General features: G+C 40.0%; 2 protein-coding genes across 2 annotated transcripts in view; both read right to left on the minus strand.

Moving 5' to 3' along the window:
* LOC138982546 (uncharacterized) overlaps window positions 1–23,834 on the minus strand; it is a 243,226-nt gene that overhangs the window by 14,812 nt on the left and 204,580 nt on the right. The window lies entirely within an intron of this gene.
* LOC138982531 (tRNA wybutosine-synthesizing protein 4-like) lies at window positions 638–20,492 on the minus strand. Its single transcript, XM_070355837.1, has 16 exons — window positions 20,360–20,492; window positions 17,484–17,608; window positions 17,051–17,129; window positions 16,660–16,743; window positions 16,012–16,123; window positions 14,970–15,117; window positions 14,443–14,509; window positions 14,106–14,137; window positions 12,758–12,848; window positions 11,648–11,846; window positions 8,254–8,496; window positions 7,306–7,887; window positions 6,420–6,517; window positions 5,938–6,131; window positions 3,931–4,060; window positions 638–2,341 (listed from the first exon to the last, which is right to left on the minus strand). Exons 1-16 carry the CDS (start codon window positions 20,420–20,422, stop codon window positions 2,171–2,173), a joined length of 2,418 nt encoding a protein of 805 aa, XP_070211938.1. The 5' UTR covers window positions 20,423–20,492; the 3' UTR covers window positions 638–2,170.

The following is a 23,834-nucleotide window of genomic DNA, read 5'->3' on the forward strand; positions in this document are numbered from 1 at the left end:
TTTAAATTCAATTTGTCTTTTGTCAAAAACTTGTTCTATATGATTGTAGATATGTCATGTGTATCTTTGTGCAAAATATTATGCATTTCTGATGTATGATTTTGCTGTAAAACCGTTTCCTAGAAATCCAATATGGCCCTGTTTATGCCAGTTTCCATAGCAACAGCAGTCTATGGCCTATAGACCCTATCGGTATTCCAAGCTCTCGTAATCTCTCGCAAGCTTCAGAGCATAGCAAAGCATGCGGTACAGCGATCTCGTGCGAGCTGCACAAGCGAAGGTTCGAAGTTCTCGCGATGTTCAAAGCATAACAAAGAGCGTGTCTCGCGAGAGCTGCTCAGATACCGAAAAGGTCTATTCGATCATGATCATTCTTCACACTGCAGGGCACCCATCACATACATATTGGTAACCCCTCAAAATTTGCCTGCAATCTGCAATTAATATGTCCAATGCTTTGTTCAGTACTTCCGCACCTTTTGCCTGTGGTGCATTTCTTTGTATGTGTTTTGTTTTCTTTTTTGGGGTGTAAGTGTACTTTTTATCACTCTGATTTTGAAATGAGAACGCTATGGGAGACTAAAACTCTGATTAGGGAACACACTCACACACGCTGTGCAAACATTTAGTATTCAAGTCCGTATTCCAAGATCTTTATTTCATAACAAAATATCAAATCCTATATCCCATGAAAACGCTTGAAAAAAAGGCATGTCAATAATTAGGTACACATTTGAAGCATACCTACACGTTTCTTTATACTAAAAGCAGCCCACTTAAATGTAAATTTGTGTGCATGTGCGCACATGCGTGCGTGTGGGTTTTTATTTTTTTCAGCGTTACAAGTTTCTGATCCATAAAAGGTGTCAAATCTGTCAAACTTGCAAAAAAAAGGTTTACTCTTGAACAGCATCTACACAATTAAATTATCCATATTGAAGTTGCACAAAATTCAATAAAAACACCAGTACACACAAAATTACATACTTTCTTTAGTTAGTGACAAAAATTCTCATTTGTTATCAAGATTGTTTTTAGCGCTGCGGATAAAGGTTTAAGCCCATGAAAACTATTAAACTTCTATGGCTATATCAGCCTCTTCCTGTGAAAACAGTAATACATGCAACAAAACAAATGTACACAGGTAAATAACACTGGGAAAAAAACACATAAACACACACACACACACACACTCACATATACTCTCTTTGTCTGTCTGTAACTTTGATCAGAATCTCCCTCTCTCTCTCTCAGTACAAATAAATGCTAAATAAATTAATCCACATTATTACATAGCACTGCAACATGCCAACAGTGACTTTTTCGTCAAGAGTGAAACTTTGTGTATCATTAGATCACCTAAGGATGTAAAGAGGCAGCAGGAGAACAGTCAAGCAGTGCATAAAATATTCATTTCAAACATTTGAATAAACCCAAAGCAGCCAGCTATAAATATTTCAAAGCGGGTGGGGTTTGGAAATGCGGGGGCTCCAGAAAGCATGGATGGGAAATAAAGTTGTCTATATAATTCATTCTGATAAAATATGCACATCATGCAACCCCTATGGATATAATGCAAACACAAAAGTTCATAAATAAATCCATAAACATACTTTTTTTCTTGGAACTTCAATCTGCTTTAGGACAGTAATGCATTCCTGGATGCAAAGCTGTCGATCCCTGTGCATGTGCAATGTGTGTTGACTGTGTATTTAACTTTTATTTTGATGTTCGATTTCAGTGACGCAGCATGCATGCGTGTGTGTGCGTGTGTGTGCGTGTGTGTGTGTGTGTGTGTGTGTGTGTGTGTGTGTGTGTATGTCACTGTGTGTGTTCATGTGTCATTGTGTGTGTTTATGTGTCACTGTGTGAGTATGTATACCTGTGTGCTTGTCAACCTGTCTGTGATATTTTTGCTGCATTATTCATAAACTGAAAGTTATGTATCAACCAGAAAATTTGCAATCTTACAAAATGTAGTTATTATTATTATTGACGAGGTGCATACACTTCATGATTCCTAACAAGAAAATTGCCCCACCATAAAAATGTCACCGTACATATTAACAACGTCTCTCTCAAGCAAGCACTTAAGACTCCTCCCACCCTTCGTAACAAATCACAGAAGTAGTGTGGAGGTGCAGCTGACCAACAAGGACACAACTGTCCCTCAAGGCACGGCCTCCAGGCACTTGTAAATGTCGACGGTGACTGGAGTACAGTTGAGGTGGGTTCCAAAGGAGAAGCAGTTACCCCCACCCCCTAGCACAACTATCCTGTTGTCAGGCAGAATCACGCTGCAATGTCGGTGGAACATCAGCATCTGATTTCTGGACACACTCTGAAAACAAATACAATATTATTTGTAAACAAGAGGCGAAGCCATCAAGGCTCACGTAATAAATCGACAAACAGTAACACAAACTCAATCACACACACACACACACACACACACACACACACACACACACACACACACACACACACACACACACACACACACACACAGAAAGAGCATAGGTGAAACTGTGCAAGAAAGCGAGACACTAGATCTAGATCTGTCTGTCTGCATGTAGCCTACTTACAAGGACACGACTGCCAACTAGTCTCGGCGCGCTCAAAATAATAATGACCGAGACTGTCAGTACTTCCTTCGCGTGACGTCTAACCCTCTTACGTCATAATGTGACGTCAATGTAATGTGACGTCTTCAAATGTTAGAGTTTCTACCACAGACATACACACGCACAGACGCACGCACGCACGCACGCACAGACAGACAAAGTTACGATCGCATAGGCTACACTTACGTGAGCCAAAAAGACCAAAAAATCTGTTCTCACCAAAACAAGGATAGCACAAACCCAGTGTCAAACTTTTCACTATGGAGGCTTCTTCAGGACATTTACCAATGGTCACTTTAAAAAAAAAATACAACTTTGTCAGGCATAAGATGTTGAGAAAACAAGAAGAGCAAACGCTCGATCGAGTCACTTTCGCAGTTCTGAATATTATATGAGGCATCAGATGGACAGGAAGAAATTGCTATTCACAACACAATGAGTCACGTTCACATAAAATTTGAGCCCGGTCACTTTTATAGTTTCCGAGAAAAGCCCAACGTTAAGTTGTGTGTTGCCGAACAGAAAAGGCTAGTTATCTCCCTTGTTTTTCTGATAACGTTCGTAAAAGGCTACAGATGTAAATACTTTGATGTAAAGAATAATCCTACAAAGTTTCAATCACATCCGATGAACTTTGTCAAAGATATAAAATGTCTAATTTTTCCTTTGACGCTGACCTGTGACCTTGAAAAAGGTCAAAGGTCAACGAAACCATCGTTAAAGTGTAGAGGTCATTGGAGGTCACGACTAAACAAAATATGAGCCCGATCGCTTTGATAGTTTCCGAGAAAAGTCCAACGTTAAGGTGGTGTCTACGGCCGGCCGGCCGGCCGGCCGGACAGACTAACACTGACCGATTACATAGTCACTTTTTCTCAAGTGACTCAAAAAGTGTAAAAGCACCCCATACCCCAAACATTTGGCTTTTTTAAAAACTGTTGTGTATGTGGAAAATCGTGAAAATTGTGTAATCTGGTGTATTGTAGGGATCTCAAGAATGATCTCAGCAAAATTAATGCTGTTTGCAGGGGGAAAAAACTCACGCCTGACTGTTTCAATAGTAAAATCAATATTGAGTAAAGCAGACAGAAACACTTTCAGGCAATACATTGTATGCTATCATGTGTCGATCTGTATTAGTGTGTCTGTGTGTGATTGTGTGTGTAAAGAGACATAGACAGAATACAGTGGAACCCCCCTTTTAAGACCTCCGAAAATCTGAGATCATCAGGTCTTAAAAGAAAGGGAGTCTTAAATCGTGGGGTCTTAAAAGGGGGGTTCCACTGTATATTGCAAATAATCTTACAGGAAAAGAGAACTCCTGAGCTTGGCCTGTACTGAGGTTGAGGATGGCCACGCCAGGTGTTTGACGATGCAGATTAACACCTCCTACAGCCACCAGCTTGTCACCCACTATGTGGCAGGTGTGGGAATACCTGTAAGTAAAGGTGCACATACACTTGAACTTGAAATACCAATAGGGTCTGTTACCATTCTGAACATGTGAGACTGTACCGTACATAGACGCGATCAGGATTCAGGTTTTATTCCTCACTTTTTTGTCGTTGTTGTTGTTGTTGAAATTTTTGCTATACGGAATTCCGTAATTATACGGAACTAACCCCACACGTACAGTACGTGTGATATAGAGCATTCGCTCACATAATAATAATAATAATAAAACATTCTTTTATAGCGCTGTTCACCGCCGAATGGCAGTCTCATTGCGCTTTACATTAGACATTAAAATTAATTAACATTTTACATAAAAAGTTTTCTCGTAAGAAATAACATACAAGCATTAAAAACAATTCATAGACAACGACCACTTATAGTTATATAAAATAATCTAGAAAAATTGTGTTTAAAAAGATGAAAAAAACAAACGACAAAAACACGTAAGATAAGTAATAGACACATAGTTACACATAAAAAGTCTGACAATAAAACAGAACTCACATAAAAGCGTACAGATCTAAAAACAGAACGCATAGCATCGTTAGTCCCTCAGCGTAAGAAAATGCTAAAACATCTGGCCAATTTTACAGACATAAATTGAAAAAATTATGTGAAGAGGAATTATCAGAGAAAATGTTCTCTCTCTCTGACGAAACAGTTTATTTATTTGGTTTTCCATTCCCATTATCGAACGCTGAAGAAGAAGAAGAAGAAGTTGCCGTTCTCTTTTTCCTGTTGTTTTCACAAAAGAATTTGGTAATTCCAATTCCTGCCATAAACAGTATCTAAAAGGAGCAACAGAATTAAGCCAGAACCAGGTATCAGGGCCTAGCATTGGACAATGTGAGCATGCTTTGTGCCGGTGTTTTGTGGCTCTTGACTTGAAATAATGTCTCGAAGCGACATTGTTGAACGTGGTCAGCCATTCAGTGACAAAGAATCCAGGTATTCCTGTAAGTGGGAATGGCTGGATTTCGTTCCGAAGGCGGAAGGCAAGTCAGAAGAAGTAATCTGTGCCGATACGGACTATGGCTCCGAAAGGTTGCTATTTCTGGCAAAGCATACTTTTTAACAACTTCAGTTTGTTCTCTGTGTATAGTTTTCAATATTTTTAACTTAAGCAAAGGAGGGACATGATTTATGCTTGAGACTGTGTATAGTTTTCAACAACTTTAAGACAAAGAGTGACATTGCTGACATAAGTTGAGTGACATTGTGTTTGTTTGAAGAAGGTAAGCACTTTTAGGCCAAATAGCACAAGATTGTCAGTTTTCTTGTTTTCTGTCTGTGTTTTGCTTGTTGGTGAAGGCATAATTTAGTTGCTCAATCTTCTTGGGGGGGGGGGTCATTTTAGGTAAAAAATCTCCAAAAAATCTTCAAATTCGGGGGGTTTCGCCCCCCGAGCCCCCACCAGGGGCTTTGCCTCCTGTGGCCCCCAGACCCCCGCCTTTGTAAGCTGAACTCACTTTTTCCAATGCTAGGCCCTGATACTTGGTTCTGGCTTAATTCTGTTGCTCCATTTAGACACTGTTTATGGCAGGAATTGGAATTACCAAATGAAGTGCGTGCTCAAGCAAACTGTCAACCCGATTGAGAATTGAACCGAACGGCACACAAAACAAAAGCTGGGACTGTTTGGGTTTACCGTTTGTGAATAACATGTTTTTGCATTTCGGCGTACACCAAATCGAGTTCCGCGTACTGGAGATGTTATTTCGGTGTAAAGTACGCCGAACGGCTTCCAATGCTAGGCCCTGAGGTATAAGGTGCAAAAAAGTCCCCATACATTTGCACAACATTCGCCTTACCCCGGCCAAAAATTCCCCTGACCTGTGCCAAAAAAAGGTCATCTTACCTGGGAAAAAAATGTCCCTTGACCTGCAGTCTCTGCCAGGTGAGACAGTGGGGATTGAGGAGAAAGATGGAAGACTGCGGGCACTGGTCCCCATCCATACCCCCCACCATCACCACCCTCTGGGCCTCCCTCTCCCCCCATGTCAGCATGCAGTGTGAATGCAGAGCTCCTGGCAGGTCTCCGCTACACTCCACCTGTTGCATAGAATTATTGCTATGTACATTATTTCATTTAAGAATTTGTGTTTGCATCGTCCTCATAATTGCCATCTTTATCATCACCTGTATTTGCAGATGTATACTTTAGTGTAACTTTCATGAGTAATTCACAAGCAGAAACAGATCAAAATTATTTTCTTACTGTTACATAAAATGAATTCAATGAGAGAAAGAAAGACAGAAAGCAGAAAATTACAAAATACAAAACAAACAAAAAAGAAAGAAAGATTAAAAGACGAAGATGATACATGCAACAAAACTTACCTTTGTCCACACCCCAGCGAACACATCCAGCATGTACGTGTCTGACAGCACTTCTGCCTTTTGCGTGCGGCCCCCATGAAGAAACACACAGTCCGACCCTGAATAACAAACCATGCATGTTAACACTGAATCTACAAATAAAAGCTCTGAATCTATTTTCTGATTTTTCTTGTTTAAATCAAGACTTAGTAAGACTACCAACAGATTTTTAACACTTCACAGTTCGCATCAAACTTACCGCGCAAGGATAATGTACGCATACAATCAGCATACTATAACATCCCGATGCTTGATTCTTATGGCAGCAAGAAGATGTTCAGGACAGGAAACGTTAACTGTTAACAGCATTTTTACAAAAACACAATGACTGGATAAAGATTTACTCAGACCTGCCAACCCTTGTCAAACCTCAAGTGTAGCAATTTACATTTTTTTGAATTTTCAGCATAAGAATATATTCATTTTTTAAAAGTTTATTGAGAAAATAAAGAAACACCATGGCCAATAGAGAGTGTCTGCAGTGTCACTTTACAGTGTGGACAATGCTTTATAACACAAATTCAGACCGCTACCCGGAGTGAGAATCAGAAATGAGTACCAAGAAAGAGCAAACTGTTGCGTGTTTGTGATTATTTGTTTGAGCGTAGCAATTCTAAGCTTGGCATAACAGTGTAGTAATTTGTCTTAAAACGTAGCATGCTATGCTGAAAGTGTAGCATTAGCAGTTGGCAGCTCTGTTTACTCCAAAGCTAAACTATTCAAACTCAATATCCCTGCTGCTAAATACACTCACCATGTAAACTACGTGATTTCACCTGTCTGTAACTCTTCTGAAGCAACTGTTAATAGTACTACCATATATGAAAAAACATGTAACATTGTTTACCTTTCATATTAACCAGAGCTGAAGCGTGACGCCATCTTGGACAGGGAATGTCACCTGACTGCTTCAGAACAGAGCATGTCACATGACCACCTTCAAAGTTCGTCAACTCTTCTGCCTTTGTCACAAGAACTTGACGATCCCTTGAACCTGTTCTATTGAAACGATTAGGCCGGTTGTTGGATGAACTGGAAGTTGAATTTTCAGAAACACTTGGGTTACTATGAGTAGTATCACAGATGGAAGCACCTTCAGCAACAGTAGAGTTGACATCGCTGGATGTGCATGTGCCGTTTCTAACTTTGTCGTCTTCATCGTTTCTAACACCGTTCGTTTTCTCATGATCACCACTGTTACTATTTGTTTGCATTGCAGAGTTACTTCCTCCAGTTCTATCACCAGTGCCCTCCTGCAGGGCAGCCGACTGTCTGTGACCTTGACCCTCACAAACTGAACTGCTATCAGCATGAATGTGAAGGTCAAACACCAGCAGCTGAGTGCAGAGGAAGAATGGCGATTGCCGACCTCCGCACAGCATCATTCGGCCGTCAGACAGCATAATCGCAGAATGGTGCATCCTGGAGTCTGAAAACATTAATAGTACGTGTATGCCAGTGAAACCGCCAACTGTAGTTAAAGCGAGAAATTCTTTATGTAAGGAAGAATAATTGAAAAGAAAGGTATCTTTGTTTCCCTTTCTCTTACTGTCTCAGAAAATATAAAGCGTCGCAAAGAAACAATGAAAACTGACAATTTGAAGCTTCGTTTCCGGTCTTTAGCGTCAAAGACAAAGCCATAACTTCTTCATTCTCTTATTCAATTCTGCTAAAAGATAGGTCAACTGCAACAACAACAAGGCATGAACCTTTCAGATCTGGTCAAAACCGCACCTGTCGTTCTAGATTAATAATTTAGCTTTCAGATAACTCTGTACGACAAGAGGAATCTTACACTGAATCTCATCACTGTGACACCTGATCAGCTGTGTTTCCATGGTAGCTGTGTCAGTAAGGGAGATTTCCTGCACCCTCTGGTGACGGCCGTCCACCTCACCAAATCCTCCACTGGTCATAATGTAGCGGTCAGCCACCAGAACGCTGGAGTGACTGAAACGTTTGATGCCGGGCTTGCCCAGAGGTGTGTGGGTCAGTGTGATCAGTCCACTCTCGGGATGTGCTTCAGCTGAGCTACAGTCTGTTTGGGCATAAATAGCATATTGTGTTTTAGTAAACAATACCACAGTGGTACCCCCCCCCCCCCCCTTATGGCAATCCGTTTGTAAAGAAATTACGTTTTTTCCTGTTGATCTAAATAATGAATTATTTAACTAAATAATGCATTATATAGCTAAATAATGCATTATTTAGCTAAATAATTCATTATTTACACAAAAGTAAAAAGTGTGATTGTTGTAATTAAATAAATCTTTTATTTACTAAACAATGCATTATTTAATTAAAAAAAATCCATTATTTACTATATAATGCATTCTATATTATAGAATGCATTCTATAGTATAGAATGCATTCTATATTATTTATAGAATGCATTCTATATTATAGAATGCATTCTAAAGTATAGAATGCATTCTATAGTATAGAATGCATTCTATAGTATAGAATGCATTCTATAGTATAGAATGCATTTTATACTATAGAATGCATTCTATACTATAGAATGCATTCTATAATATAGAATACTATAGAATGCATTCTATAATACAGAATGCATTCTATAACGTTACGAAACTACTACAGGACAGCTCCGCATGGCTCTGTCAGTAAAAGAGGGATTTTTGGCAAATATCTGTACAATTTCTTGTTGAAATCGGCTCCCGACACATTTCAAACAACTAATACATCTGAATTTACCTGTTAGATGCAAGAATATTGACAAAAGAAATTAATAATCATTTACATGTTTTTTTATCGAGCACCTTCGTCTTCCAAACCTGGCCGCCATTTGTAACTTGACAGAGCCATGCGGAGCTGTCCTGTAGTAGTTTCGTAACGTTATAGAATGCATTCTATAATATAGAATGCATTATATAGTAAATAATGGATTTTTTTTATTTTATTAAATAATGAATTGTTTAGTAAATAAAAGATTTATTTAATTACAACAATCACACTTTTTACTTTTGTGTAAATAATGAATTATTTAGCTGAATAATGCATTATTTACATCAACACGAAAAAACTTAATTTCTTTACAAACGGATTGCCATACCCCCTTGCCCCGTTTTAAAAGCATCCTTAACTGAACCCAGTCAACTTTGCAAGGTATTTTTCAGATGCTTAAAGGGAAGGAGTCTTAAATTAGAGGTACAAACAGAGGTACAAACAGAGGTACAAACAGAGATACAAACAGAGGTACAAACAGAGGTACAAACACAGAGGTACAAACAGAGGTACAAACAGAGGTACAAACAGAGGTACAAACAGAGGTACAAACACAGAGGTACAAACACAGAGGTACAAACACACGTACAAACAGAGGTACAAACACAGAGGTACACACAGAGGTACACACAGAGGTACAAACAGAGGTACAAACACAGAGGTACAAACAGAGGTACAAACAGAGGTACAAACAGAGGTACAAACACAGAGGTACAAACAGAGGTACAAACAGAGGTACAAACACAGAGGTACAAACACAGAGGTACAAACAGAGGTACAAACACAGAGGTACAAACACACGTACAAACAGAGGTACAAACAGAGGTACAAACAGAGGTACAAACAGAGGTACAAACAGAGGTACAAACACAGAGGTACAAACAGAGGTACAAACAGAGGTACAAACAGAGGTACAAACAGAGGTACAAACAGAGGTACAAACAGAGGTACAAACAGAGGTACAAACAGAGGTACAAACACAGAGGCTATGCACAAGAAAATCTGAGCAAGCAAGGTCATACACACAGGAATTCTTAAATCTAGTAACGTTAAAAAGGGGTTTTCACTGTACTCTTGTCAACAAACTGTGGGGCCAAAATATTGCAGCTTGATGATACAGCAGTCCTTTAGTCATAACTGTGCTGCTGTAGTGGTTAGCTTTAAATTCCAATAATGTATGTGTGGATCGACCCCGACAAATCTGTAAAAGGACACAGACAGGGTCTGGCAGCTGTCAATTTCAGTGTCCACAGCCGATTGCTTTTCATTGTGCCGTGGATGTTTTATAGTGTGAGGGAGGTTTGAAACATTCACAGACCTGTTTACCCTAAACCCGAGGCAAGAGTACTTTCCCAAAAAGTTGAGTGTATTTTTCATAAAGTTGGTGTACTTTGCAAGCAAAGCCATAAATTATGGGCGAGGGAAAATGTGCGCGTGGGTGCAAACGTGTTTGTGTAAGAATAGCATGTCTTGTGAACACCTTCAGAATTTAACTCCTTCCAATACAACAGGGATAAAACAATTTTATTTACCTGTCAGTTTATAGCATTATAACCAGTGTCTTCCAAACAGATTGATAATGAAAAGATGAAGTTCGTGAAATAACATCTGCGGTTGACAGTGGCAAGTTCAGTTTTACAATCATCTCAGAAAACATTGCTTCAGCACGGACTACAGCCTTTTCTTCTGGCAGGATTTGCTTTGCGGGAATGAACTTCATAATTTCTTGGCAGCTTTCAGCGGATTTCTTTGCAGCAACCCTGTCCTGGTGAGTTTTGGAACTGCAGTGTTGTTCGATGTCATATTTCCCAGCATGGGCAACGGAGAAATCTGATTTACAATACTTGCAGTGTGCATGACTTTTTCCCATAGTAGACTCCACAATTCCTGGCTCTTTCTTATATTTCTCCAAGAAAATCTGCTGCTTCTGCTGTTTAGACTTCGTACAGTCATCCGAAACTGGCACATTTTACCGCTTCATTTTGCCACAATTGTCCAGACGATCGCACGTGCCAACAACTGAACAAGGTTTCCACAGCTGAAGACTCGCTGTCATGGTTATCTCCTTTCGACCGAAACCGGTATCAGTTGTACCATTCCGTAATCCGCACACCAACAACAGAAAACGTATTCTAGACTTTTTCTTATGCGTATTTTGTGCGTGTGTCGCGTATTTGCGTACCGATAATAATTTGGCGTACAAAATACGCCCAAATCGTACGGGTAAACAGGTCTGCATTCAAGTCATCTTTATTTAAAGTGCAGAGGCAGTCATATCCAGGACAAAATTAGAACACATTATTAGATCTACTTTGCCAGAGAGGTTGCAAACATTCAGATCAACTTTATCACTCAGAAGTAGCTAATGTGTGGGTCAAGTTGGGGCAAGTTAATAGCCTCTACTCTGCCAACTGGATAATGTAGAGCACAACACAGCAACACACCTTCAGACGTAGAAGTAAAGAGGTAGTCTGTAATGCTGGACGAGGTGGAGGCCAAGAGCACAAAATAGTGAGCACACTTCAAGTTGAACTCTTCGTACTCGTCGAACGGATCCAGCGTCTCAATCCTCGCCCTCTCCTCTGCCGTCAAGGCATGTCTGTACATCTCGTTCAGATCATGGCACTTGCATTTCTGCCATCCCTAGAGAAACAGTGACAACAAATGTTATGCCTGGAGGAGTGTCAGTATGTTGATTGTAACATAATGGTCTTACCGAACCAACTTTTACAGATCACTCTTTTTGTATGCTACAAGCATAATTGCATCAGGAAAATCACAGATTCATTCTCTACCTGGAAATGCATGAGCACTGAAAAGCAAATTTAGCTAAAGAAATGATCAATTAGTTGACTGACTGGCTTGCTGACAGGTTGACTTTAGCTTGTTCATTGTAATTGTTTCAAAACCATGTCTCCTGATCTGTGAATGCTCCTCAACATAACTACTGATGTAATGACAGAAATAAGATGCAGACTAACTGGAATTACGATACAAACATGCTTGTAGAAATGACAAAAGCAACTGTAATATAAACGCCGTTCTAGAAAAGTATCACACAAATGTAACAGAGTTTAAGACTTGAATCATGGAATGCTCCATCATAACAAACGTCACAAAATGGTGGCTTCCCGACCTTTTTATATTTAGTCAAGTTTTGACTAAATATTTTAACATCGAGGGGGAATCGAAACGAGGGTCGTGGTGTATGTGCGTGTGTCTGTGTGTCTGTGTGTCTGTGTGTGTGTGTAGACAGTAGAGCGATTCAGACTAAACTACTGGACCGATCTTTATGAAATTTGACATGACATGCCACGGGCGGTGGAGTGACGATGCTACGAGTATACGGTCTTGCTGCGTTGCGTTGCACTCAGTTTCATTCTGTGAGTTCGACAGCTACTTGACTAAATATTGTATTTTCGCCTTACGCGACTTGTTAGTCTCTTCTTTCAACGTGTAAACATCCAGCATTACAATGAAACCACTTTCTCTGTGCATCAGCCACGAGAAAACTGAGACACAACAGAAAACACTTAAAAAATTGTTCAACTTACCAAATCCAAAAACCTCTTGATCTGACTCTCCATTGTAGGGAATGCGGTGATGCACTTCAAAGGTGAGCCGATTGTGTGAAAGTGGTTCTGCCTGCAAAGCAATCCATCCATGCACTAGCATTGTACAATAGATGTAACAACAACAATCATGCCTACACATACGACATATAATATTTATATTATACCTGTAGTGTAACATGATATTCATGTTAAAGGCAGAGTAAGCCTCCCGTAAACCATCACAGATACGGTCAGGCTTTTACACACAGTACAAACACCATTTCATTTAAACACTCACCAATTGAGAACATCCTAGGTGCCCTCCGTAAAGAGCGAACAATTTTCAAAGAATTTATTTTTGCGTGGTTTATCTTACCCCTGAGCCATCGTGAACCCGTGTGATCCAGTTTTCCCTTTTCACAATGCAGTCGTCATAGTTAGTCATTTGAATGCGACTCGACGTGAGCTTATCTACAATAGCACGGTTTTTTTATGCACGAAACAACGGCTGTGGTTCACAAGAACTCTAGCGATGGCTTTTGACTGTTGAGAGGAACGGCGATTTGCACTGATAAACCGGCCGTCGTCTGCTACGACCCTTGCGTGACCCTGCTTCCGGGCTTTTCTTTTTTTAAACTTTCACAACTTCGAATTGTTCTGATCTTGTCTTGATGAAAAACGAATTCTTTTATGATTAAAGAATGTTTGTGTAACAAGCTGTCAATTTATTATTTAGATTTTAAAAGTTAGGTCTAGCGCAAAAACGAGGCGCCGTTGTTGTTAACGGAACAAGTCTACGAAAATAAATTCTTTGAAAATGTCTCACGCTCGACAGAAAGCAGCCAGGATGTTCCCGTTCGGTGAGCGTTCAAATGGAAGTATGCTTGTACTGTATTTAGACGCTCGGGGAGCTCTGTGATGGTTTACGGGAGGCTTACTGTGCCTTTAAATACAAGAGCAGGACCTGCACAAATCACAATCCTTGGTAAAAATCAAAATACAGTGGAACCCCCCAATTTAAAACTCCCTCCTTTTAAAGACCTTGTTTTCTCAGACTTTTTGTTCATTATCTGTAAAATTACCCCTATTCTAAGAGTAGGACTCCCTCCTTTTTAATTTAAGAGTAAGACCAGATTTTTTCAGATTTTTGGAGATCCTAAAAGGGGGATTCCACTGTACTATTGACTTATTGTGCTGCCATGTAATCATCATAACCACTGTTTAACACACATTTTAACTGCAATCTGCCATGGACAGTGAGTGGCTTTCACAACAATTCAAGTGTTAAATGATTATGACAACAAAACTGGTCAAATCAAAGTCATGATTTTCAAATACATGTACGTACATAAATATTCCAAAAGCATCATCTGGGTTTATCTGAAACAACAAAAAGATAGAGATTAGTAAAATGGCATGAACCGGTGACACACAAGAAACCCAGCAATGGGACAATAGAGTATCATTAAAGTACTGAAGTAATAAAAACAGAAACTAAACATCAAAACTCAGACAAATTAAACATGCAACTACCAAAAGCAGCACATAGGCCTAAATGTTTAATCAAAATCAGTTTAAAGAATGGATTCAGTGTTATTCCGAGCTTCAATACTGTTGAATGACACTCCAAACTACCAACCAATAAACATGCTTCTACATGTTTTGATATTAACCTGTTTTTTTACCTGTTCAAACATCACAAAGATGGCATCCAGAAATGTTTCCCCTGCCCATTTCACCAAAGCTGAAGAGCTGAAAGTAAAACAAAGGTTATGACACTCATTTTATAACTTAGAGAGAAATACAAAACACATTTCTATCTCTTTTCATATCTGGGCCTACTTCTTTTCAGCCCCATCCCCTTTTCAGAAGAAGAATACATACGCACACACAAACAGCAAACATGTTGTTCTAACTTTCCTAAGTCTGAGTCCAATAGACGATTTTTAAAAATAACTCTCTCAGGATTTCCAGCGGTCTGGAAGAGTTAGAGCCCCTTTACCTCAGACAAGCTTTTCACAACATCCGGAACATGTTCCATGCTTCTGATCAGCTTTACTCCTGTGACCGATGAAAACCATGACAGAGTTATTTCCGGAAAATGTCTTTTGATGGATCTGTTTTTCACTGTCTTCTAGTTCTATCATACATAATCACATTATAAAAGCTCATATCTCATTCTGGCAAATAAACCCATGCTTAGAGCACATACCATCGCCGTGTCATGTAGGTCATGACGCATTCCGAGAGAAACAAAGTGGGCGTGTCAAAGTCTGCCCCGCACATTCGAAGGGCAGCCTCCAAGGTGTTGAGCTGCGTCAGATCCACTCCCAACAGGCAGTAATCGCTCGTCCAGAGCTCTGTTGACAGCCACAAGTCACATCACAATCGTGCAAACTAAAAGAAACATAAATTTGACAGTCAACCCTGTCTGCAATGAGCACCTCAGGAGACTAACCAAAACTGGTCCTTAGAGACAGGTGATCTTTATGGAAAGGTGAATTATATATAAAGAACCTTGTGGGGGGGATCCTTTGGGGTGGCCGATATCGACATTATTTACTGCACACTTCAGGGGCAAACAAATACTTACTATTTCCTCAAAACTTGAATTTAAACATCATACAGTCATACTGTTTCTTCCACAGGTTTATCCAAGCAAGAGAGGTTTGAATAGAATTCACAACGAGAAGGACACAATTGGCAAACTCCATACATGTGTGAGCATTTTCACTAACAAATATCTAAATTCTACGTATTCTAAAGCTGCAGATCTTGGAAATTGGAGGCAGCTTGCAGGAGGAGCGAGTACACCAACAATTTCAGTACAGTAAAACCTGAGTCTAGCGGACCCTTGTTGTAACAGCCACCTGCTACATACGGACAGTTTATCATGGAACGAACACGATTTCAACAATAACTAACCTTTAACGGACGGACATCTGCCACTTACGGATGCGGACACGATTTTTCGGACCGTAGGAAGTGTAAACACTGTCACAAACAGACACTACATACATGAAAATTTAAGTTTATTTTATTTAAGTAATTTTATTTAAGTTTTTACCTTGTGTTTTGTGTTGAAAAATAAATACATACTCCAGGATTGACAAAAAGTGTCTTGTACATTTTACGTGCTCTTTGTAAAATATTGCCCCGGCCCCTCCACCTGTGAAGAAAGGACACCTGTCTAATAGGGACACCATTACCATACCCCAAGGGTGTCCTTTAGAGACAGGTTTTACTGTACTCACCAATAGGAGGTACAACTTTCTTCTTCTGCTCATCCAGATTGAGAAGGTCTGACAGCTTGCTCTTGCTTTCAATGATTGCATGTTTTCTCTTTGTCACTTCCGGGAAGTCAATCTATCCAAAATGAAAAACATTTCAATCATTGCTGATTTGTTGGTACAAATCTACAATGGAACCCCCCTTTTAAGACTCCCTCCTTTTTAATACCTGATTTTCTCAGATTTCTGGAAGTCTTTGAAGGGGGGTTCTGCAGTATTATACATGAAGCCATACAACATGTGTACATGCTGACTCATTTTGCACGCAATGCTATTAAAACATTTCACAATGTTGGTTGCTCGCACACCCGACTACAGGCAAAGTGTGCACAGAGTCCTGTCATGTTGACTGTAAAGCAACAAGAAGAAAAAATTCAAAGCCAGCTCCTGGCGCAGTTCACTTGTAAAAAAAAAAGCTTTTTTCTCACCATAGTATCTCCAGGAATGCCGGAAAAAGGGCAGAATATTTTAAGATTCATTCAAAATCAGTGCTGTCTTAGTACCAATGCTACCATTCCTTATTTATAATTACTTCTTAATGGCAGAAGAGCAAAATGTTTAAGTGCACGCGGAAGGAAATAAGCATACAATGCCAGGACCTAATTGCCATACCTCAAAGAAAGCAGTATCCTCCAGAAGTTTGTCAGATTTCAGCCTGAAGTAAGCAGAGTCAAAGCCAGCTCCCAGAGAAACAATCTGAGCAGAAATAAATCAAACAAACCATAAATAGTGTTAAAAATGTAATGGGGAGCAGCTGTGATATGTTTTAAAGAATGAAAAACGAGGGAATGCTCCAACAGTTACACACAAACATGCCATATACACGACAAGCATAAAATTGAAAACTATGAAAAGAAGCATACTGAAACAGTGAAAACAACAAGATTCATCAAAATTGATGTACAAATAGGTTCATGCCCACAAAACCATTTAGAACTGTTTTCTCATACTTCTACATTATTTTTAATTTTACATGTGTACATGTTCAGTAAGGAACACTCACCTGCTTCTTGCTGCCCTGATTCTTGGCAAGAAACTGTCTTAACACCTGGTCAATGCATGTTGCACGTACATAGTAACCCCTGAAAGTAAAGCAAATCACAAACAATAAAACAGTCTTGTACACTAAATTAAACTAGCAGATATTGCTTTATCAAACTTAAAGTCAGCTAATTGAAATATATACACACATAATGTATTCCTGTTTTATGTCATTATGTATGTACTGTAATCAGAAGCAATAGCTCACCGACAACAGATATTACAATTTACAAATACACTTACAAAGTTACAGGCTAAAAAATATCAGAATCCCGGTTTTACTAGTAGTAGTAGTACTATTAACTCTAAGCTATCATAAAGTACAAATGTGTATGCAGAACAATTCAACTTGATAACATTTTCATTGAAATTCAGTTATTCTTGTGCATGTATACCTGTTAATAAGAGGAGCTCTTTTTGAGTTTTTGGCCACAAACTCTTTCAGGAAAGGATCATGAAAGTAGCCAGCACCTGACATGGAACATTTACTGACGATGCTGTTGTCATTTGTGCCTTGAACCTGAAACACAAGATTGGAGTATATCAAGTATTACACTGGAGAGATTTATTTGTAGTTAGGCACACAAAAAAAAAGTCTGTTTACGGTATGCCGACCGACCCTATTTTTTTGCGCGACCCTAGACTTTTTTTGGCATTTGGGAAAAAAAGTCTGTTTTTTGACAAAATAACTTAAAAATATAGTTTTTTGGAAAAAAATTAAATTAAAAAATAAAAGATCCGACCTACCGACCCTATTTTCTTTGCCTATGTTACCGTAAACAGACTATTTATTTTTTTTGGCCTTAACACTGATCAAGGTATACAAAAAGTCAAAAGAGTTCAAAAAGTTAATCAGTTCAACAACTACTTAATTGATAATATAATACCGCTATTTCTTTACCATCCAACATGCATACTTAGATGAATCAGGACTTTATACATCAATACTGACTTGCATTGTCATTACATAATAAACCTGCAAACATGTACCACACCTAAGAAATACTAATGTTACTCTGTTGCCATGCATGTTCTTTGATGAAAAAAAAAACCCCACCAATGTTGTGCTTGAATCATGAATGCCTATATTTCCATGAGGATATTTTGTGCTTACACCTGCATATTTGTCTGGTCTGTCGTGTCTTCTTCTTTTTATCTTCTTATTACTTAGTTTACTATTACTTTTCTTTCTCTTGCATGTGGTCAAATTTGACTATTCCTTAAATCATTCAGCACGCCTCATTCTGAAAGCACGAAAACGAGATCACGCAACACCACTTCTTCACACACTGCACTGGTTACCTATTCAAGCCAGCATTGACTACAAACTGTCCACCCTCTCCTTTAACTTCTTTTCTGGCTCGTCTCCTGCTTACTTCTCTGAACTCCTCACCGTCTATTCTCCAGCAAGACAACTCCGTGCCTCTTCTGACTGTCGCATCCTCACCATTCCACACACCAAAACCAAAACATACGGACAACGCACTTTTACTTTCTGCGCACCCACACAATGGAATTCTCTCCCCTTTCACATCCGCCACTCTCAGTCACCCCAAGCATTCAAACGAGCACTTAAAACGCACCTCTTCAAGAAATACAACCCCTGATTTTGTTTTCTCAGTCCATCAGCAGGGTACATGTAGTGTATTTGTTGTTTTAGTGATAATGTGATAATGTATATAAACATCTAGGGCTGTTTTCAGTATTGTTGATAACATGTTCTGTTTGATTAAGGGTATTCAGCTGGTATTTCCTTGTTTTCACTACCTATTTTATTCATGTTTTTATTACTTAGTTAGTAGAAGAATCTTTTGTAATGTATGTTTGATGGTGTATGCTTTTAATTAAGCGTTGCTGACTATGAATGTAGATGTAAATGCTTGTATTTGTGTTTTAATTTTAAATGTGTCAAGCGCAAAGAGCATAATTGTAAAGTTGCGCTATATAAATGCTCATTTATTATTATTATTATTATTATTTTTAAAAAACACTTAAATATCAGCTGCAATTCAAAATAATACAGAATTTAAGCAGAACTGTATATTATAGGCCTTGGTTTGAGAACCGACAAGTTGGGTACGGAGCCCCCAGTCTCGGGAACTAACTTTTTCCACAAGATATATATATATATACGCAGCCGTACAGGTCTTTTTGTTTTTTTTAGGTCCGTTGCATTGTTGATAAATATTTTTTTTAAAGATTAATTCAAACAACTGTGGTCTTGCTTTTTGGGAGAAAGATTTATGCAATTATGGAGATCAGTTTTAGACTCAAAAGACTTGTATTTTGACAACAGCACGATCATGAGCGACTGACAGAAGCGAGGGATGTGCGGGTTCACAATCACATGTTCTCTGTCAGCTCTGTCAAACTTAAAGTAACTCGATGCGAAGCAGACTCATGACTCAATGTGAAGTAGACTCATGTCTTGTCATTACTGATAAAAGGTTAATTTTTATTTGTTCCCATGTCAATGATTTATGCACTGCATTTTGTTGATAAATGCTGCCTCACAGTGGACTAGTGATCCACGCTGCTAGGTCCGCGGACGAATTCACATATATTCAGTGATGGCTGATTCAGAATTATAGACCTTTTCGGTCTGAGCAGCTCTCGCGAGACACGCTCTTTGTTATGCTTTGAACATCGCGAGAACTTCGAACCTTGGCTTGTGCAGCTCGCACGATATCGCTGTACCGCATGCTTTGCTATGCTCTGAAGTTTGCGAGAGATTACGAGAGCTTGGAATACCGATAGGGTCTATTGAATCAGTGACTCGTGAGCTTTGGTGTAGTAATCCGCAATCACCAAAAAGCTTTGGAATAAACTATAAAGAAAGGGGAGGTCTATTTTGAGAGCTACTAGTGACTGTCGGTTCCTGAGCCTGGGGGGCTCAGTAAACGGTAACGGACTAGTTACTAAGTCAGTCAGTATAGTCGGTTCCCGAGCTACTCCGTTTGTTATAATGCTAGAAGCACACATAACACCTCAATCCTCATCTCCACTGGTAAACCAGATAAATAATGACGATAAAACCGTTGATTTAACGTCACTCTGTAAAAACATTGGCTACATTTGTCTCGAACAGATTGTCAGAATCTATCCCCTTCATGATTTGCTCACATACATGTATACTATACATGTATGTCATCATTCGGGTGGCAAGCACTTGAAGTATGAATTCGTGTTTGTTGTGTGTTCGTTGTGTCTGTCTGCGAGCAGTATTAGGATTATTCTGCCGATAAAGCTATTTCTTCGGACGATTACTTACGGCAGTTTCCCTTCGACTTTTAGTCGTTTTTGCCTTTCGTTCCGATGATTCGGTCTGATCCATGTCTACTTTATTTACCACAGATTTAAAGGGAGGCTACTGCTTATGTTCTTTCTTTCGACCAAACGGTGTTTTTGTACAAAAGAGCAACCAAAGCAAGGGAGGTAACCTCCCAAAGGGAGTTCGCAATACAGCTTAACATCATATCATTATTTTGTAACAAAGACTTTGCCGCACACTTTAAACACATAAAAGGGTTCTGACACACACACATACGTACACTGACACACACACCAATATATCAGAAGTGTAGTCAGTTCATTTGTCCAGATCAAAGTCATCTCAGTGGTGAAAATCGGCGGGGGGGGGGGGGGAGGGGGGAGGGGGGAGGGGTAAGATTCTCGGTGTCGAACACAGCGGCGTATTAAAAAAAAAACCAGTCACTCGATCTCTTTAAATCTCCCAAGGTCGACCTCTTAAACCTTACATGAGTCTCTCAAATCTTCGTCCACTGTCTGCAGTCTGGCATCAGTGGCATGGGCTACTATTCAGAGACTGCAGTCATACTCTACAGTCTCTGCTGCAGTGGCAAACTGATGTTTGCCTCGGAACCGACTCAACGGGATGACTGCATGCAGCATATAATTTCTTGTCATTATTTGCTCGAATATCTCTGTATTTTGTGAAGAGGATAAGAATCAACTGAAGTGGACACTTTTTACACATGATTTAGTCAAGTTTTGACTAAATGCTTTAACATAGAGGGGGAATCGAGACGAGGGTCGTGGTGTATGCGTGTGTGTGTGTGTGTCACGGTGTGTCTGTGTGTGCGACGGTGTGTGTGTGTGTAGAGCGATTCAGACCAAACTACTGGACCGATCTTTATGAAATTTTACATGAGAGTTTCTGGGAATGATATCCCCGGACATTTTTTTCTCTTTTTCGATAGATACCTTTGATGACGTCATATCCGGCTTTTTGTAAAAGTTGAGGCGGCACTGTCACATGACCCTCATTTTTTAATCAAATTGATTGAAATTTTGGCCAAGCAATCTTCGACGAAGGCCGGACTTCGGTATTGCATTTCAGCTTGGTGGCTTAAAAATTAATTAATGACTTTGGTCATTAAAAATCTAAAAATTGTAAAAAAAAATTAAATTATAAAACGATCCAAATTTACGTTCATCTTGTTTTTCATCATTTTCTGATTCCAAAAACATATAAATATGTTATATTTGGATTAAAAACAAGCTCTGAAAATTACATATATAAAAATTATGATCAAAATAAAATTTTCGAAATCAATTTAAAAACACTTTCATCTTATTCCTTGTCGGTTCCTGATTCCAAAAACATATAGATATGATATATGTTTGGATTAAAAACACGCTCAGAAAGTTAAAACGAAGAGAGGTACAGAAAAGCGTGCTATCCTTCTCAGCGCAACTACTACCCCGCTCTTCTTGTCAATTTCACTGCCTTTGCCACGAGCGGTGGACTGACGATGCTACGAGTATACGGTTTTGCTGAACAATTGCATTGCGTTCAGTTTCATTCTGTGAGTTCGACAGCTTGACTAAATGTTGTATTTTCGCCTTACGCGACTTGTTTTTTCTTTTTTTTTTACACCTTTGGAACAAAATTAACTGATGTGGGGGTTGGGCGTTTACCGTGAGTTTCACGGTCAGTTTGATCCGCCAAACGCCACGTTGCCACTGATGCAGGGGTGTTGACCCTTTCAGTGCTGGATACTGTGCGTTTACAAGGAAGTAGCGGTATATTTTTTGAGTATTGGTTTCAAGTGAGTGTTTTGCAGCCGGGACTACGATAGTTACATAGTAGGCCGGCTATTCACCTGTCAACAGTGTGTTTTGAGTAAAGTCACTGTGTGTGTGCACGGTGTGCCTTTGTGCCCGTGTGTGTGTGTGTGTCACTGAATGTGTCACTGTGAAGTGTGTGCCGGTGTGTTTGTATGTGCGCGTGCGTGCGTGTGTGACTGTGACGGCGACGCGCGCGTGTGTGCCAGTGTTTGTGCGTGTGCCGGTGTTTGTGTGTGTCTATGTCTCCGGTGTCACGTCACTGTGTCAGAGGGTGTGTGTGTGTGTGTGTGTGACAGTGTGTGTGTGTGTGCCGGTACAGGCAGTGTCAGGCGTGCGTGTGTGTAAGTGCCGTGTTTGTGTGTGACGGTCAGTGTGGGCCGTGTGTTCCATTACGTCACAGTGTGTTACTGTGGGTGTGCGCCGGCACATATGGTGTGTGGGAGTGTGTCCGCATTGCCAATGTGGGCACAGTGTGTGTGTGTGTGTGTGTGTGTGTGTGTGTGTGTGTGTGTGTGTGTGTGTTTGTCTCAGTGTGCGGCCGGAGTTTGCTATTGTACATCGCCGTGAGCTCCGGTAAGAAGGGGCGATTAATAAGTGTTCATTATTATTATTTATAAGTATTATTACACACACACACATACACACACTGTGACACACACACGTGACACAAACTGACACGCACACACAAACACTGACTAACGGCCGTACCGTGCACAGTGCACAAACTGTGACTACACTGACACGCACACAAATTGACACTGACAGTGACACACACACACACACGGACACACAACCACTGACACACACACCGTGACACTGACACACACATACACCGTACTCTGTGACACACACAAACACACCAACATTGCACAGACAGACACTGACGACGGAGACACACACACAAACGGCTTGACCGGCGCGGCTGACACACACCCACGCACTGACGCACGTACGTACCGCACGCACGCACACAATTTGGCGCGCTGGACTCGATTCAACATCAGTAACCAAAAAAATGCAGGCATAGGGATGTCGCTGCGTCCTTAAAATGATTTCTACAGCCCGGTGTCACGAACTGAAACCTCTACTGAACAATCCGCTTCTCATTGCGGTCAATGCGCATGCGCCAATCTTGGACTTAAAAAATGCGACCCTTTGACCGAACGCCGGGAACCATGGGTTAGGGTTAGGTTAGGATTAAGGGAAAGGGTTAGGGTAAGGGTAGGTTAGGGTCTCTATTTTGGCGTGTGGTTAGGCGAGACTATTTTAAATATAGTCTCGGCGATGACTGTTTATTGTGTTTATCTGTTACTTTAATAATGCCGACAGCTTGACTAAATCAGTGTTTTTATATCGCTTCACGCGACTTTTTTCTTTCTTGTTATTATTCCGGTTGGTAGCTACAGTCATCAGGGACCATTATTGCCAGTGACTCAGGGTTGACAAGTGGTCAAACAAGCCAACCGGACCAAAGAAACCAATGCAAAAAAATCACCCTCCAACAAAAAGACATGAGGGCTGCCTATGTTCGGCGGGTATCAATTTAGAACAATCAGGCTTCCGTCGCAGTCCCCGAGGTAAAGCCCGAGCGGCTCAGCTCAAGACATCATTTACCCTACCTAAGTATGGCAATCCGAATGGTGCAAAAGTCCCTT

This window comes from Littorina saxatilis, linkage group LG12 (genome assembly GCF_037325665.1).
Source record: "Littorina saxatilis isolate snail1 linkage group LG12, US_GU_Lsax_2.0, whole genome shotgun sequence".
NCBI classification, from domain to species: Eukaryota; Metazoa; Mollusca; class Gastropoda; order Littorinimorpha; family Littorinidae; genus Littorina; species Littorina saxatilis.

What these genes read in the sequence shown, in the direction of transcription:
- LOC138982531 (XM_070355837.1), bottom strand. Translation starts at nt 20,422, where the DNA reads ATGGATCAGACCGAATCATCGGAACGAAAGGCAAAAACGACTAAAAGT. An exon ending in AGCTCTGGTTAATATGAAAG is followed by an intron (nt 6,518 to 7,305) that starts GTAAACAATGTT and finishes TTTGTTATTCAG; the next exon opens with GGTCGGACTGTGTGTTTCTT. An exon ending in TCGCTGGGGTGTGGACAAAG is followed by an intron (nt 6,132 to 6,419) that starts GTAAGTTTTGTT and finishes TCTATGCAACAG; the next exon opens with GTGGAGTGTAGCGGAGACCT.